Source organism: Delphinapterus leucas, chromosome 1, assembly GCF_059928025.1.
Source record: "Delphinapterus leucas isolate spDelLeu-1000000601 "Yukka" chromosome 1, BTC_Dleu_Yukka2, whole genome shotgun sequence".
NCBI classification, from domain to species: Eukaryota; Metazoa; Chordata; class Mammalia; order Artiodactyla; family Monodontidae; genus Delphinapterus; species Delphinapterus leucas.
The window spans coordinates 82,129,309-82,145,890 of NC_143129.1; the positions used below are offsets into that span (position 1 = coordinate 82,129,309).

At 38.5% G+C, this 16,582-nt stretch overlaps 1 protein-coding gene across 2 annotated transcripts in view; it reads left to right on the forward strand.

Moving 5' to 3' along the window:
• Nucleotides 1-16,582, forward strand: part of CTSS (cathepsin S) — a 39,935-nt gene that overhangs the window by 1,235 nt on the left and 22,118 nt on the right. Inside the window, exons 2-5 of one of the 2 annotated variants that reach the window (XM_089916147.1) lie at nucleotides 10,028-10,123; nucleotides 11,082-11,208; nucleotides 14,035-14,157; nucleotides 14,995-15,144. In XM_089916147.1, coding sequence (XP_089772273.1) covers nucleotides 10,098-10,123; nucleotides 11,082-11,208; nucleotides 14,035-14,157; nucleotides 14,995-15,144 — 426 coding nt within the window. In that variant the 5' untranslated portion in view covers nucleotides 10,028-10,097. Of the gene's footprint in view, nucleotides 1-9,992; nucleotides 10,124-11,081; nucleotides 11,209-14,034; nucleotides 14,158-14,994; nucleotides 15,145-16,582 lie in introns of those variants that run through there. The other variant, XM_022564227.2, reaches the window with a different exon arrangement.

Genomic DNA, 16,582 nt, shown 5'->3' on the forward strand with positions numbered 1-16,582 from the left:
GTCAATAAGCACGTGAAACTATGCTCATCACTAGCCTTTAGAGAAATGCAAATCAAAACCACGATGAGATATTACTTCACACCCATTATGGTGGCTATTACAAAAAAAGCAAACAATAGCAAGTGTGGGAAGGATGTGGAAAAATTGGAACTCTGGTACATTGCTGGTGGGAACATAAAGTGGTGCAACTGTTGTGGTTTTGAAGCTTCCCCCCAAAGCTAAACATAGAATTACCTTTTTTTTTTTTTTTGCCATGCTGCTGGGCTTGTGGGATCCAATTCTCCAACGAGGGATTGAACCCCGGTCTTTGGCAGGAGAGCATGGAGTCCTAACCATTGGACCGCCAGGGAATTCCCTATAAAATTACAATATTTATCTAGCAATTTCACTCCTAGATATACCTCCAAAAGAATTGAAAACATGGACTCAGACAGATACTTGTACACCAGTGTTCTTAGCAGCATAATTCACAATAGCCAAAAGGTAGAAACAATCTAAGTGTTCATCACCAGATGAATGGATTAACAAAATGTGGTATATACACACCATGGAATATTATTCAGCCTTAAAAAGGAATGAAGTGTTGATATATACTACAACATGGAAGAACAGTACAAACATAAGTGAAATAAGCCAAACACAAAAGGACAAATGATTCCACTTACACGAGGCATTTAAAATAGGCTAATTCATAGAGACAGAAAGTAGAATAGACTAGAGGTATTACCAGGGGCTTCGGGGGGGGGCAAAATAAGGAGTTATTTCTTAAAGGGTGTAAATTTTCTGTTTGGAATGATGAACAATTTCTAAATGAGGGAGGTTATGAGTATGTGGGGTCGAGGAGTATATTGGAACTCTTTGTACTTTCAGTTCAATTTTGCTGTGAACCTAGAACTATTCTAAAAAATAAAGTCTATTTTTTTAAAAAAAAAGTTCTGGGAATAGACTGTGGCAATAATTATACAATATTGTGAATGTACTTAATGCCACTTAATTGTATACTTAAAAATAGCTAAAATGGTAAATTTTATGTATTTTTTACTACAATAAAAAAAGAACCAAAGAGAGAAGTTCTAGTAACTAGTTAAAGCTTTATTATCTAGCCATGTGATTTTGAATTAAACATTGCTCCATGTTTAATAACAACTGTTTTGTTGTTATTCCTGTCTTTTCTGCTTCTCTTACAATCCATATTAGAAAATTTCGTCCCTCTGTCTTCAAAATATAATATGAATCTGGCCACGACTTTACATCCACCACAACCCACACCCTCCAGTTTAAGTCCCCATCACTTCTCCCCTGGATTCTGTGGTAGGACTACTAACTTCCCTACTTCCACACTACACTCCCTCTACTGTAGGCACACTATAGTCTATTCTCTGGACAGCAAGCAGGTCATATCACTCCCCTGTGCAAAGCCCTTCCATCATACTTTCATTTATTTAACATGCTAGACTGTTCTGGGACAGTGACAAAAATCCATGACCTCATGGAGCTTATATTTTAGTGAATTTAGAATATAATACAAAATTCTTAAGCGACCTACAAGTATGATCTGGTTCCAGCTTACCTCTCTGACTTCATTTTAGCCCATGGCCCTGTGGAGAGCATTTCTCTAAACAAGATTAGAATTCTGTTGGAAAGGAAGTAAGGGGTGAATGGTTGTTAAAAAATGTTCATACCTACATTAAAAAGTGCTTGCCAAAGTTCCCTCCCCAGTGAGACAACCCAGGGCCTTATCTGGTTACTGTGTTCAGCTCCAAGACCAGAATTTTTGGCTGATGTATATAGTCTTCCTCGTCACGTTTGGATATGACCCCTTGAGGCCTGGCAACCTAAAACTTAAGTTATCTATATCTAAGCTATCTTAAAAATGATGGAGAAGTAGAAATAGTATAACTACAGTGAAAGTCTAATTCTGGAAAGGGGAGAATGGATGAAAAAATAGTACACAGTTATCATTGATCCATAGCATACATTATACCAGCTAGGCAGGAATATGGAAGACTCCCTCCCTGGGGGTGGAGTGAGTTTTTTGGCCAGCCAATTGGGAACCTCCAAATTTGTTCTCTGTGGGAATCTTCCTTACTGCCACCATGGCCCCTGTTTTTTCCTGCTAGATAGATGGTCTTGCTTGTCCTTATTCTCCATGGCTATACCAGAGGTGGGCATGGGGTAAATGCCTTTTCTGGAGATGGACTACTCAACTTTAGCGGTGGTACAAGTTGGGAGCCTAGAAAGGCAATAGACTGTTAGGCTTAGGGATTCTTTGGCACTACAGTTTCTATGACAGCTCAGTAGCCTTTGGTTCAATTCCTTCTGCTAGTTCCCACAGCCAAAGATTTTTTTTCCTAGTCACTGTAGCCAGAAGGATACAAAGCTCTGATGGGCTAGCCTTGGGACCTACACGTACCACTGGAACTAGGGGAGAATGTTGCTTCTCTCTTAATCCCATGAGTGTGTGTGGGGGGGGGGAGTTCCCCATTTTAAAATCAGGATGCTATTGCCACAAGAAGGAGAAATGGAGGCTAGGTGGTAAATAAGATACACTTAGAGACATGCTTTAGCTCAAGTGTTCTCCACCTCTATAGAGAAGACTGATATTCACATTTGTGACACATTTCCATGGATACACTCACAAAATAATGTCAGTCTCTGGTAGCTATCTATAAACCCCCCATCCTCTCCCAGAAAGCATATTGAAGTGTACTTATATCAAAGTGATGTTATTACAGAGATAACCTTAATCTACTCTAATTTTTAAATGTGTCACTTGCAAATTTTGACACTTTATCATTACTAACAAATTTCTTGTGACTTACCCTGTGTTACCTTGTGACACAAATGTGTCACAATTGTTATACATTTGTTGGGGGAAGGGTCTTATCTGTGGCACACTAGTACTCCTGAGTTATGTCTTGTTTTGATCTCTTAATAAAATTAACCTTCCTTCTTTGAGCACACATTGCCACGTGACAGAGAGAGGCACCCAGGATAATGGGGGATGTCTATTGGGATCAAATATTTCCAGAATAATGCACCAAGCAGATAATCTATACAGAAATTATTAGAAATACTGTATGTTTTCAATTAAAACATTCCTATCTTTCCCAATGATTCAAGAATCCTATTTTCTTTCTTCAGAAAATGTAAAGTAGATAATTAATTAATTTTCTAGTCTCCTATACTCTATTAAGGGTGTTCTTCATGTCACATTTGTGTACTTCTTGGGCAAAAGCGTCAGTAACAAGCGAGCTATCTTAACTATAGAAATAATGTACGTTATTAAATTCCCAGCATAAAGTTAGTCACTTGGGTAAATTAACAGAGAGTAAAACTAACATCAGCCTCATCCTAAAATTCAGAGTCCTTTTCTTTAAGACCAAGTAAGATAGTTCCTCAAAGAAACTTGAAGCAGCTAACTTTCAGTGTCCATAAGCCTGAGAGATGGTGACTTTAAACCCTGGAGAAGGGGGATTTGCCTGGTGGTGCAGTGGTTAAGAATCTGCCTGCCAGTGCAAGGGACACAGGTTCAAGCCCTGGCCCAGGAAGATCCTACATGCCGCGGAGTAACTAAGCCCGTTAGCCACAACTACTGAGCCCACATGTCACAACTACTGAAGCCCGCACGCCTAGAGCCCATGCTCCCAACAAGGGAAGCCACCATAATGAGAAGCCCACACACCACAAGGAAGAGTAGCCCCTGCTCGCCGTAACCAAAGAAAGCCCGAGCACAGCAGTGAAGACCCAATGCAGCCAAAAATAAAAATAAATAATAAAATAAATAAATTAAAAAAACAAACCTGGAGAAGGCACTAGGCTTCCTTATTTGGCTTTCATTTTCCTTTTCGATATCATTCAGGAAATGTTTCCTCATCTGTGATGGAAGGGAGGCAGCATTCTAGAGAAGATTAAGTACTGTACTACTGCAGATTTCCTCTCTTTAAAAAAAAAAATCTCTAGTTAAATTTGCAACAGCAAGTTTGCCCCATTTCAAAGGAAACTAATGTGCAAAACTCCAATTTACAGGTTTAGAATGTTGCAGAATGAGTTTTAATTTTATGAAATGCACTAAGTGTACCTGAGGATAGACTATATAATGATGTGTTCCCCTAATGTTTTTAAATACTGTAGTATGATTGTTTACAGACTTTTATATACGAAGAGGAGAGCAAAAGAAGCAGAGAAACCTAAGGCTAAAAGCCTTAGAAGCCATGGCCGAATGGGTGATGAATCAGAAGTGAAGATAAAACATGTAGAAGATTATAATTAGAAAATTAATCCAATAAATATTTTGCCTAAACATGTATTAAACAGAACAATACAAAGATAAGTAAGACAGGATCCTGTATTCTCAAGTCAGCTGGTGAGATGAAACCATCTTATGTGATGCAAATAGAGAATAAGTTCAAAACTGCATGGTACAATTTGTTTCTTAAAAGTATATAGAATATATGGGCTTCCCTGGTGGCGCAGTGGTTGAGAGTCTGCCTGCCGATGCAGGGGACACAAGTTCGTGCCCCCTTCCGGGAGGATCCCACACGCCGCGGAGCGGCTGGGCCCGTGAGCCATGGCTGCTGAGCCTGCGCGTCCGGAGCCTGTGCTCCGCAATGGGAGAGGCCACAACAGTGAGAGGCCCGCATACCTCAAAAAAAATAAAAAAGTATATAGAATATATGTGTACGTATAACTGAATCACTTTGCTGTACACCTGAAACTAACACAACACTGTAAATCAAATATACTCTAATATAAAATAAAAATTAAATTTTAAAAAAGTATATAGAAATGGAAGATGGTGAGGTAGTCAGAGAAGACTGGGAAAGGCGATACTTGAAGTAGAACTTGCAAAGTAGAGAGGCCAAGGAATAGAGAGAGTCATTTCAGAAAGACACGAATGACCATGCAATGTGGGGGCCCATGAGACCAGCTTGACTACAACAGAGGGTGAAAGTTTTTAAAAATCTACTCTAAATTGAATAAAGTGCCTAAGGATGGGCCAGATTATGGGGAAATGCAGCAGGCAACAGAGAGCGTTTGTAGAAAATAGCTTGATAAAATGTGGCGTTTTTTATTTTATTTATTTATTTTTGGCTGCGTTGGGTCTTCGTTGCTGCACAGGCTTTCACTAGTTGCTGCAGGTGGGCTCTACTCTTTGTTGCGGTGTGTGGGCTTCTCATTGAGTGGCTTCTCTTTGTTGCAGAGCATGGGCTCTAGGCGCGTGGGCTTCAGTAGTTGTGGCACATGGGCTCAGTAGTTGTGGCTTGCAGGCTCTAGAGCGCAGCCTCAGTAGTTGTGGCGCACAGGCTTAGTTGCTCTGAAGCATGTGGGATCTTCCCGGACCAGGGCTTGAACCTGTGTCCTCTGAATTAGCAGGCGGATTCTTAACCACTGCACCACCAACGAAGTCCCTAAAAATGTGTTTTAAGAGAACAATTTGGCAGTGATGTACAGAATGAGATTGCAAGGTAGATTGGATTGAAGGCTGTTGAAATAATTTAAATCTTGTCAGTAAATATTTATTGAGTGCCTACTAACTATATCATTGCATTCTATACTGTGGAGGATACAAAGAAGAGTAAGATATACATAATTCCTGTACTTAAGGGGCCAACAGGTAGACTTGTATGACAAAGACATAAATTAAGTAGAGAATTAAGAGGATGATTTTTCTGGTCTCAGAATCTTTGAGTTTGCCATAAGAGAGCCTCAAAGTACTGTAGAGGCTCAAAAAGAGACATTAAGTTGGGGATAAAGAAAGGTTTTTTTAAAAGAGGTATCTTTTGACATGGGCCATGAAGGAGGAGCAGGATCTCAAGAGGCAGCGATGAGGGAAGGAAATTCCAGACAGTGGGAAGCAAAATGATTCTGTTGGGAAAGTACTACTTTAAAACTGGGTTCAATCCCCGGTCAGCAACCAGTTCTGTCCTCTTGAACAAACTATACAGCCTCTCAGAACTTTAATTTCCCCTCTGTAAAATGAGGATAATATTTGTCCTACCTCACAGTGTTGTAAAGATTAAATAATAATATATGAAGCATATAGCATGCTCACTGGCATATAATTGGTGCATCCAACAAATGTGAGCTAGGACTGTTATAATAATAAAGTGAGTAAAGAGTGCAGAGGATAATAAGCATAAATGTCCTGGAAACATGAAGAAAACTACCTGCTTTGAGTGTAAGATTTATGTGAGGATAGTTGTCTTGGTCTGTTTGGACTTCTATAACAAAATACCATAAACTGGGTGGCTTATAAATGACAGAAATTTATTTCTCACAGTTGTGGAGGCTGGGAAGTCTAAGATCAAGACACTGGCAGATTCAGTGTCTGGTGAGGCCCTCTTCCTGGTTCACAGATGGCTGTCTTTTCACTGTGTCCTCACATGATGGAAAGGCAAAGGGAGCTCTCTAGGCCGGAACTGTTCAACATAAGCCTGCAATGGGTTGTCATATTAGAAAGAAAAGAATCTATTAAAGAGCACTAATCTCATGCCAAACACAGAGACTCAGGATTCAGAAGCCAATTTCAATGTTTTCACTGACCAAAGATGGGACAATATGAATATCAATAAGGATAAAACTGCATTGAATTGAAGCACATAAAATTTGGTTAAATCCATGAATTCATAATGATACAAGAAAAACTCAATGGTTTTGCAATGTATGGACCTTATCTGGATCTCAATTCAAACAAATCATTTTTTTAAATGTATAAGATAGGGAAATGTAAATACTGACATGTTTGAGGACATTAAGAAATTATTGTTAATTTATTTTAGATGTAATCATGGTATTGGGGTTTCATTTATTTCAGAGTCTTTATGTTTTAGAGATACACACTGGAATATTTACATCTGAAAGAATCTGATATCTAGTATTTGGTTCAAAATAATCTGGGTAGTGGGAGGGTAAATAAAGCAAGACTGGCCACGTATTGATAATTTTTGAAACAGGATAATGGTCTCACGGGTGTTCATTTTGCTATTACTGCTCCCATTTACCATCGCAACAAAAAGAATAAAATGCCTAGGAACAAACCTACCTAAGAAGACAAAAGACCTGTATGCAGAAAACTATAAGACACTGATGAAAGAAATTAAAGATGATACCAACAGTTGGAAAGATATACCATGTTCTTGGATTGGAAGAATCAACATTGTGAAAATGACTATACTACCAAAGCAATCTAAAGATTCAATGAAATCCCTGTCAAACTACCAATGGCACTTTTCACAGAACTAGAACAAAAATTTTTACAATTTGTATGGAAACACAAAAGACCCCGAATAGCCAAAGCAATCTTGAGAAAGAAAAACGGAGCTGGAGGAATCAGGCTCCCTGACTTCAGAGTATACTACAAAGCCACAGTAATCAAGACAATATGGTACTGGCACAAAAACAGAAATATAGATCAATGGAACAGGATAGAAAACCCAGAGATAAACCCATGCACATATGGTCATCTTATCTTTGATAAAGGAGGCAAGAATATACAATGGAGAAAAGACACCCTCTTCAATAAGTGGTGCTGGGAAAACTGGACAGCTACATGTAAAATAATGAAATTAGAACACTTCCTAACACCATACACAAAAATAAACTCAAAATGGATTAAAGACCTAAATGTAAGGCCAGACACTATAAAACTCTTAGAGGAAAACATGGGTAGAACACTCTATGACATAAATCACAGCAAGATCCTTTTTGACCCACCTCCTAGAGAAATGGAAATAAAAACAAAAATAAACAAATGGGACCTAATGAAACTTAAAAGCTTTTGCACAGCAAAGGAAACCATAAACAAGATGAAAAAACAACCCTCAGAATGGGAGAAAATATTTGCAAATGAAGTAATTGACAAAGGATTAATCTCCAAAATATATAAGCAGCTCATGGAGCTCAATATCAAAAAAAACAAACAACTCAATCAAAAAATTGGTGCAAGACCTAAATAGACTTTTCTCCAAAGAAATATACAGATTGCCAACAAACACATGAAAAGATGCTCAACATCACTAATCATTAGAGATATGCAAATCAAAACCACAATGAGGTATCACCTCACGCCAGTCAGAATGGCCATCATCAAAAAATCTACAAACAATAAATGCTGGAGAGGGTATGGAGAAAAGGGAACCTTCTTGCGCTGTTGGTGGGAATGTAAATTGATACAGCCACTATGGAGAACAGTATGGAGGTTCCTTAAAGAACTAAAAATAGAACTACCATATGACCCAGCAATCCCACTACTGGGCATATACCCTGAGAAAACCATAATTCAAAAAGAGACATGTACCCCAATGTTCATTGCAACACTATTTACAATAGCCAGGACATGGTACCAACCTAAATGTCCATCGACAGATGAATGGATATAGAAGATGTGGCACATATATACAATGGAATATTACTCAGCCATAAAAAGAAACGAAATTGAGTTATTTGTAGTGAGGTGGTTGGACCTAGAGTCTGTCATACAGAGTGAAGTAAGTCAGGAAGAGAAAAACAAATACCGTATGTTAACACATATATATATGGAATCTAAAAAAAAAATGGTTCTGCTAAACCTAGGGGCAGGACAGGAATAAAGACGTAGATGTAGAGAATGGACTTGAGGACACAGGGAGGGGGAAGGGTAAGCTGGGATGAAGTGAGAGCATGGCATGGACATATATACACTACCAAATGTAAAATAGATAGCTAGTTGGAAGCAGCCGCAGAGCACCGGGAGATCAGCTCGGTGCTTTGTGACCACCTAGAGGGGTGGGAGGGAGACGCAAGAGGGAGGGTATATGGGGATATATGTATACATATAGCTGATTCACTTTGTTATACAGCAGAAGCTAACACAACATTGTAAAGCAATTATACTCCAATAAAGATGTTAAAAAAATTGTTTTCCATAATAAAAATCTTTTAAAAAAAAAAACTAGATGGGGGACTTCCCTGGTGGTCCAGTGGGTAAGACTCCATGCTCCCAATGCAGGGGACCTGGGTTTAATCCTTGGTCAGGGAACTAGATCCCACATGCATGCCACAACTTAGTTCGCATGTTGCAACTAAGAGTCTGCATGCCTCAACTAAGAGTCCACATGCCGCAATGAAGATCCTGCGTGCCGCAACTAAGACCCAGTGCAGCCAAAATAAGTTAATTAATTTAAAAAATATTTTAAAAAAATAAATGAATAAATAAAAATTTAAAAAGCTAGATGGTTACAAACATGAAAATGTCTGCTACAGGTAAGAATATTCAACGTTGTAATGATACTGAGTCTCCACAAATTTATCTATGTGTGTGTGTATTAAACTTTATTTATAATACATATAGTAATTTAATATAAATATATCAATTTAAATAAAAACTCAGAATTTTTCAGGAAGCTTGATAAACTGATTTTTAAAACTCATATGGAAAAGTTAACAGGCACAAAATGTTAAGACAACTTTGAAAAAGAAGAACAAACATAGGAGTGGCAGGGGTGACTTACCCTATTAGACATCGAGACATATTCAAAGCTATTTTAATTAAAACTGTGTGGTATTGAAGGGACAATAGATTAAAAAAAACAGATCGGTGGGCTCAGAAACTGACCCATGTATAAATGGGAATTCTCACTTGGGTGAGAATTAGACAACAGTAGGTCATGGATGAGTTGTGTTAAAAAGAATAAGGTGGATTTTCCTAGGAAATCATGGAGGAAGCTGGGATTTCCGGAACTTAATCCTAATCTCTTCATAGCTAAAGTTTTCCATCTGAAAATTGTTGTTTCTAGGTAAAGTGAATAATCAAAATGATGAAAAATTAAAGGGTAAACGTGTACTGGTGTTATTTTGCTGAGCTTTTTCTACTGATCTCCTCTACTGGGGGCTCTTTTTGATGGTTTACTGCACCTGCTTTATCTCCAAAACTGCAGCAAGAGAGCCAGATGTAGCAAATCTAGTTAGATTTTAAATGAAACTGAAATGAAAGTTCACTTCCTCATTGTGGATACCTCATGTGACAAGTTCCAATTTCTTTTTAAAGTCACTTTAACTGAAGTATCTTTGTTGCCTTTGAAATCTTTGGAGAGAGCCCACCATCAAGCATTCTTAGTATGGGAGCACCTGCTGGTTCTATCATGTACGTACTGTCTGTTCTTTTTCTCCTACTTGGTCCTTAAGTCCTTCGTTTGTGTTTTTAGCTTACTCTGTCTGCCAGGTTTTACATCGTTTGTTACAGGAAGTAAACTAAAGAAATCATTGTTGCTCAATTTGCCTCTTCTTTTTTTGACTAAAAAGAGTCTATTTTTGAAAAGTTAATGTCTGCTTAAACATCTAAAGCCTGAGGCGGACACATAGCTTTCTTTGGAATATAATTTGAAGATTTACATGGTGAAAAATCCAGCTGTTTTGAATTTTAAAAAGTGGAAAAGAAAGTAGAATCCAGTTTGAGGGAGTTAGTCACTGAATTTCTGTTGAAGTCCCTTTGTATTAAATATAGAAGTGGTGTTTTCAAAAGCAGTTAACCTCCTCTTTTGAAATAGATATTTTGATTTTTAGGGGAAAAGAAAGGTTAAAAGGTAAAAATGATCCAAGGATGGGAAAGCAATACACAGGAGTTGTCTTTTAACTATCTCTGAAGGTTGTGGATAGACCAGTTAAGAGGAGCTTGTGTATTCAAAAATTATGATGATAAACTGATTTTTCAAAGGTATGCCTTCTTCTTAAGGATTTTTTTTTTCTGGAAAGGAGGAAAGAGGATTTCCCTTGGTTAGATTTGTTGTCAAATCCTGTCAAGTCCCTGCTTCCTCATCTCCACATCCCCCCAAATTTAGATGTAAATTTGGCTTACCAGATATCAGGAAACTTTTTGAAAATCACTTTTAAAGTGCTACTAAGAATTGGAAGTGGTATTTCAGACAAAAATCTGCAGTTACTCCCTGTCACTGTATAATCCAGAAAGTTTCCTGCATAATTCTGCTTTGTAATATTCTGTCCCCTTGACAGGCTCTGCATTCCTACTTTTTGTTGTGAAAAAAATATGGTCACAATAGATGCAGCTAACAGCTACTCTTCCTATGTTACCTTTCCTTTAACAGAATGAAATGGCTGGTGTGGGTGCTCCTGCTGTGCTCCTCTGTGATGGCACAACAGCACAGAGATTCTACTCTGGATCATCACTGGGATCTCTGGAAGAAAACTTATGGGAAACAATACAAGGAACAGGTAGATGGGCTGCCACTTGAGCAATTTGCTTTTACTCAAGTACCCTACGTATTATGACAAGCAGTGTTTTCAATAAATGTTACACACTCCTCTCTTGCCAGATTCTGTTCTTGGTACTAGAGATACAACAGGAAACAAAATAAAGTTCCTGTTGTTTTTTTAAAAAAATAAATTTATTTATTTTTGGCTGCGTTGGGTCTTTGTTGCTGTGCACGGGCTTTCTCTAGTTGTGGTGAGCGGGGGCTACTCTTCGTTGCGTTGCGCGGGCTTCTCATTGCAGTGGCTTCTCTTGTTGCAGAGCACGGCTTCTAGGCGCGCAGGCTTCAGGAGTTGTGGCATGTGGGGTCAGTAGTTGTGCTTCACGGGTTCTAGAGCTCAGGCTCAGTAGTTGTGGCGCATGGGCTTAGTTGCTCCGCAGCATGTGGGATCTCCCTGGACCAGTGCTCGAACCCGTGACCCCTGCATTGGCAGGCGGATTCTTAACCACTGCGCCACCAGGGAAGTCCCAAAGTTCCTGTTTTTATGGAGCTTATATCCTAAAAGGAGAGACAGGAAAGAAGTAGAGAAAAATAAAGCAAGGCATGGGGGAGTTGGAAGGGTCCTGTGTGATGGCTGTGAGGGGTTGGGAGTGATTATTTTATACATATGATAGAATGGTCAGGGAAGGCTTCACATATAAGGTGACATTTGAGCAGAGAAAGGATAGAAGCCAGGGAGCAAGCAAAGTAGAAAACTGGAGTGAGAGTCCCAGGCCAAGAGGGAAGGAGTGCATGTCTTAGGAGTAGAAAAGGCCTCTTTCAGTCCCTGGCATAGAGAAGCACTGGCAGATATTATTTCTTGACTCTCACTTCCCAGTTTGTACTTTTATTTTTATTTCAAAACATACTTCTTGATTGATTTTAAGATTTTAACCCCGGTGCTTCAAATAACTAAGTCCTATAACTGTATAATATTTCTGAGTTTGTAAGCAAGGATTATATATTTACTTATTTGATGTATGGTTTTTGTATAAAAATGGTCTGAGTTGTTTTCTTAGTACTGATGAATTTCACCTTCACCCACTCCCCTTTAGGACCAGACCTCTAATTTCAGCGTTGACTAGAGTTAGATGTGCAGTTAGCACCACTATTTGGTTAAATGAATATTATCTCGCTTTTTAATGATTCTAGTCCATCAGGAGGAATGAAAATGACTTTTGATTAGTATCCTACCGTTAAAATGTATCTCAAAGTTCTCTTCTTTTTTTTCTTTCCTATACTTCATTAGATTTATTTTTTCTTTATTTCATTTTTTCCCTCTAGTTGTTTGGAAGTATATCTGTACATGTCCATTACTGCGGTAACAGTAAAATCTTGCTCCAAGACAGAGGGACTGCATCCAGACTTACTACCTAGAGCCAGGGCCTAGGCCTGGGTTCTGATACTCAATGAAATGAGGCAGAAAAGAGTTATTGCTGACTGCTCGTTGGGCTACGGCTTGTCGTAAACTCCGGGCTTGGGGGTGGAGGTGAGGGTCGGCGATTCTAGGAGGCACCATGTACATTGCACTCTATGTAAATGAAGCTCCTGGAGGGCAACAAAATCAACAGTCTGAATATGAATTCACTCTGGATAAAATTAGGATAATAGGACCAAAATTATTTTTAAAACTATGTATAATGGAATAACATCTGCATGAATGAACAAGAAATTGTGAAATGTATTAGAAATCCAATTAGAAATCTCAGAAATGAAAAAAATATAGTCATTGAAATAAGAACTCAATTAAAGGGATAAACTCCAGACTGGAAAGAGCTGGATAGAATCAGCAATCTGAAAGATAGTACTGAGGCATTCATCAAGAAGGCAGCACACAAAAATAAAAAGGAAAAACTATGAAAATGCAGGTAAAGAGATGAAAGAGAGTTTGTGGCTCCATCTGATGGAATGGTGGAGAAGCAATATTTGAAGAGATACTGGTTGAGAATTTTCCAGATATGAAAAAACATGTTCCTGAGTCCTCCAGCCAAAAGTGCTTTCTGGGCATCCCTGGTGGCACAGTGGTTGAGAGCCCTCCTGCCGATGCAGAGAACATGGGTTCGTGCCCTGGGCTGGGAAGATCCCACATGCCGCGGAGCAGCTGGGCCCGTGAGCCATGGCCGCTGAGCCTGTGCGTCCGGAGCCTGTGCTCCGCAAGGCCGCAACAGTGAGAGGCCCGCGTACTGCAAAAAAAAAAAAAAAGAGCTAGAAATTTATAATCGGCTAAACTATTTTGCAAGAGTGAGGGTAAAAGAGAAAATATATATATATATTTATTTTTTGCGGTATGCAGGCCTCTCACTGTTGTGGCCTCTCCCGTTGCGGAGCAACAGGCTCCGGATGCGCAGGCTCAGCGGCCATGGCTCACGGGCCCAGCCGCTCCGCGGCATGTGGGATCTTCCCAGACCGGGGCACGAACCCATGTCCCCTGCATCGGCAGGTGGACTCTCAACTACTGTGCCACCAGGGAAGCCCGAGAAAATATTTTTAAAAAACTTATAATCATTAAGTGAGTTTACCACTTACAAAGGATATACTTCAACAAACTGCAACTTCTAAAAAAACTTTTTGGCAAATTGAGGAAGTTCATTGTGTATATCTAAAATGATATTAATCACCATCAGAGCAATTAAGAGGAAGAGTTAAGATTACTGTGCAATTTTACCAGTTATATTGGATATATTCATTTATTTGTATGCTCCCAAACAGATCCACACTTAATAGAATGCTTCATAATATGTTTATTTTCATTATTGAACACATATTTGAAGGATTCAGTATAACTATGTTCTTTTTCCTTATATTTTAGAATGAGGAAGTAGCACGGCGTCTCATCTGGGAAAAGAATCTAAAAACTGTGATGCTTCACAATCTAGAGCATTCAATGGGAATGCATTCATATGATCTAGGCATGAACCACCTGGGAGACATGGTAGGTAAATTATAAATAATCCTATTTTCATCTCTGGGTAAACAGGATTTCTGTCTCCCCAAAGGCAATTTGAAGGCAAACAACAAAGGAGTGTTTTCTGTATGTGTATAAAATTAGAAAACAGAATTTAATGACATAAGAATTTGTACAGATTGCTTCTTTGGTCCTACTGTGATCACTTTCCTTAACAAATCCCTTCTTTAAAGGAGAATTTTTAACTCGCAGACCACTGTTACTTTTATTTTTAGTAATTCTAGAAAGCATTGCCTAAAGGCTACTCAAAATATTTTAGAATAAGTTAACATAGTTATGTAAGTCTAAATTTATAATTTAATATGGCCCACTTGCTTTCTTAATGGGGGAGTGTGGGTATTTAATATCACAAATCATCTCCCATTAGTTATTAGATTCTGTTCTACCCTACAAAACTTTTTCACTGTGGCCAAAATTAAGAATCATAGTACCCCTCGGAAAGGAACACCCTAAGTAGATTAAATGCAGGAATCTCTTTTATAATTCTTTCTCACAAGGAAAACCAGTTTAGTCCACTTTTTAGACAACCTTTTATAAAATTCTGCCTTGCTTTGAACCAAAAATCTGCTTCTCTGTAACCTAGTTTTTATCATTTTCTTCTTCTCCTTCCCAATGCCTAACTGTGATGCTAATGGCAAAGTGTAAGACTAAAGAGACCCAGATAATTCACCTACCAGATAGTTACCTATGTTAGTCACAGCTACCACTTGTTTCTCTCAGTTGTTAAATATATTCACAGTTACAGTTATCAGGATATTGAAAAGAAGGGTATAATTGAAAGGAGCTATGTATATATCTTTGTAGACCAGTGAAGAAGTGATATCTTTGATGAGTTCCCTGAGAGTTCCCAGCCAATGGCAGAGAAATGTCACTTACAAGTCAAACCCTAATCAGAAATTGCCTGATTCTCTGGACTGGAGAGAGAAGGGGTGTGTTACTGAAGTGAAATACCAGGTGAGTATTGTCATCCCAGGCCTCTGTACCCCAGATAGAGATCTCTCTTCCTTAAATACTGAGTCTAGCTACATAATCTGGCAGTGAATCTCATAGTCCCTTAGGTTCCTTTCTAAGTATGTTTGCTATTCTTGTCTTCCCAACTACATTGTGAGCTCCTGAAGGGCCAGGACCACATATGATACTTTTTGTATTCCCCACAGTGCTGAGAACATCAAAGGTTAGAGCCATCAATATTAGACCAAGCAAAAAACTGTGAATTAAGCAAGTAGGTCTTTAAGACAGACCATTAGCGTTCATGCTATCCATCAACTGCACTGGACCCTCCACCAAGCCGATTACTTGAGAAATGGTATCATGTGTGTGAGAGAATTTCAATCAGGAAGTTTATTCCTCCAACTCACTTATGAATTTCAGGGTTGAAGGAGAGGAAAAACTAGAGCTAAGGGTGGCCTGTAAATGGTAGTGGTCAAGTTAATTCATGACTAGGCTTATGTTGTTAGAATAAGAAATATGGACTTTATAAATTTGTTCCTATGTTTTTGTATTTCCTTTAATTTGCTTGTAAAAAAAAAAAAAAGAAAGAAAGCTACAAAATCCTAAATTAGTTAGGGATATCTAAGGATAAAACACATGTATCACCTTAGAGGTCAGGATAAGGGAAAAGAATCAGTGTCCTGAGCAGCTGCCCCAGCTTGTGACCAAAGAAGAATAGAAAAATTAAGAAGTGAATGATACTGCTAATCTCTTATTCTTTTCCACCTAGATATTTTTCTTTCAACTAGTTTTGGGTTTCTTACTGGAGCTTCCCTAAAACAAAAGTATAAGAAGACCCAATAAACTACATATCTAAGTGTTAACTATAAATAATTTAATGAGATCCTTTCTCTGGGTGCTTGCATTTTAGGGGGTGATTTTGCTTTGACCAAAGGCAAATTGAATTTGCTTCCTTCCACTAGAGAGCAGAGTGGGATGAGGTGGAGAGAGAGAGAACAATTATGATGTGGCTTAGAACACTCTGCACCTTTTTAAACTAAAGCAACTTTGTGTTTTTCTGTTTGTTTATGCTTCCCTGTAAAATATCTTATGACCAAAAAAATTCTATAGCTAAAAATGTCTGAAAAATGCTAACCTTATGTTTCAGGCATTATTTGGCAGGAGGAAGAGTATTTTAGGTCAAGGGAATCATCCCAGTTCCTCTCAAAAATCACTTTACTCTTAGCATTTATCTCCCTTACTATGGGGTGAAAATATCTGGGATTTGGTACATGCTCAGTAAGTACTGTTTCTTAATATATTTGAATATGGCAATTATGCTCTGAGCTCAGCCATTCGTAAATATTTATTAAGGTTAGACCTTGCCCAGAGAACAATCAAGTATTTGGTCTTCATTGCCATGGCCTAAGGGAAGAGGAAACTGTAGTGGGGGGAGCTCTTC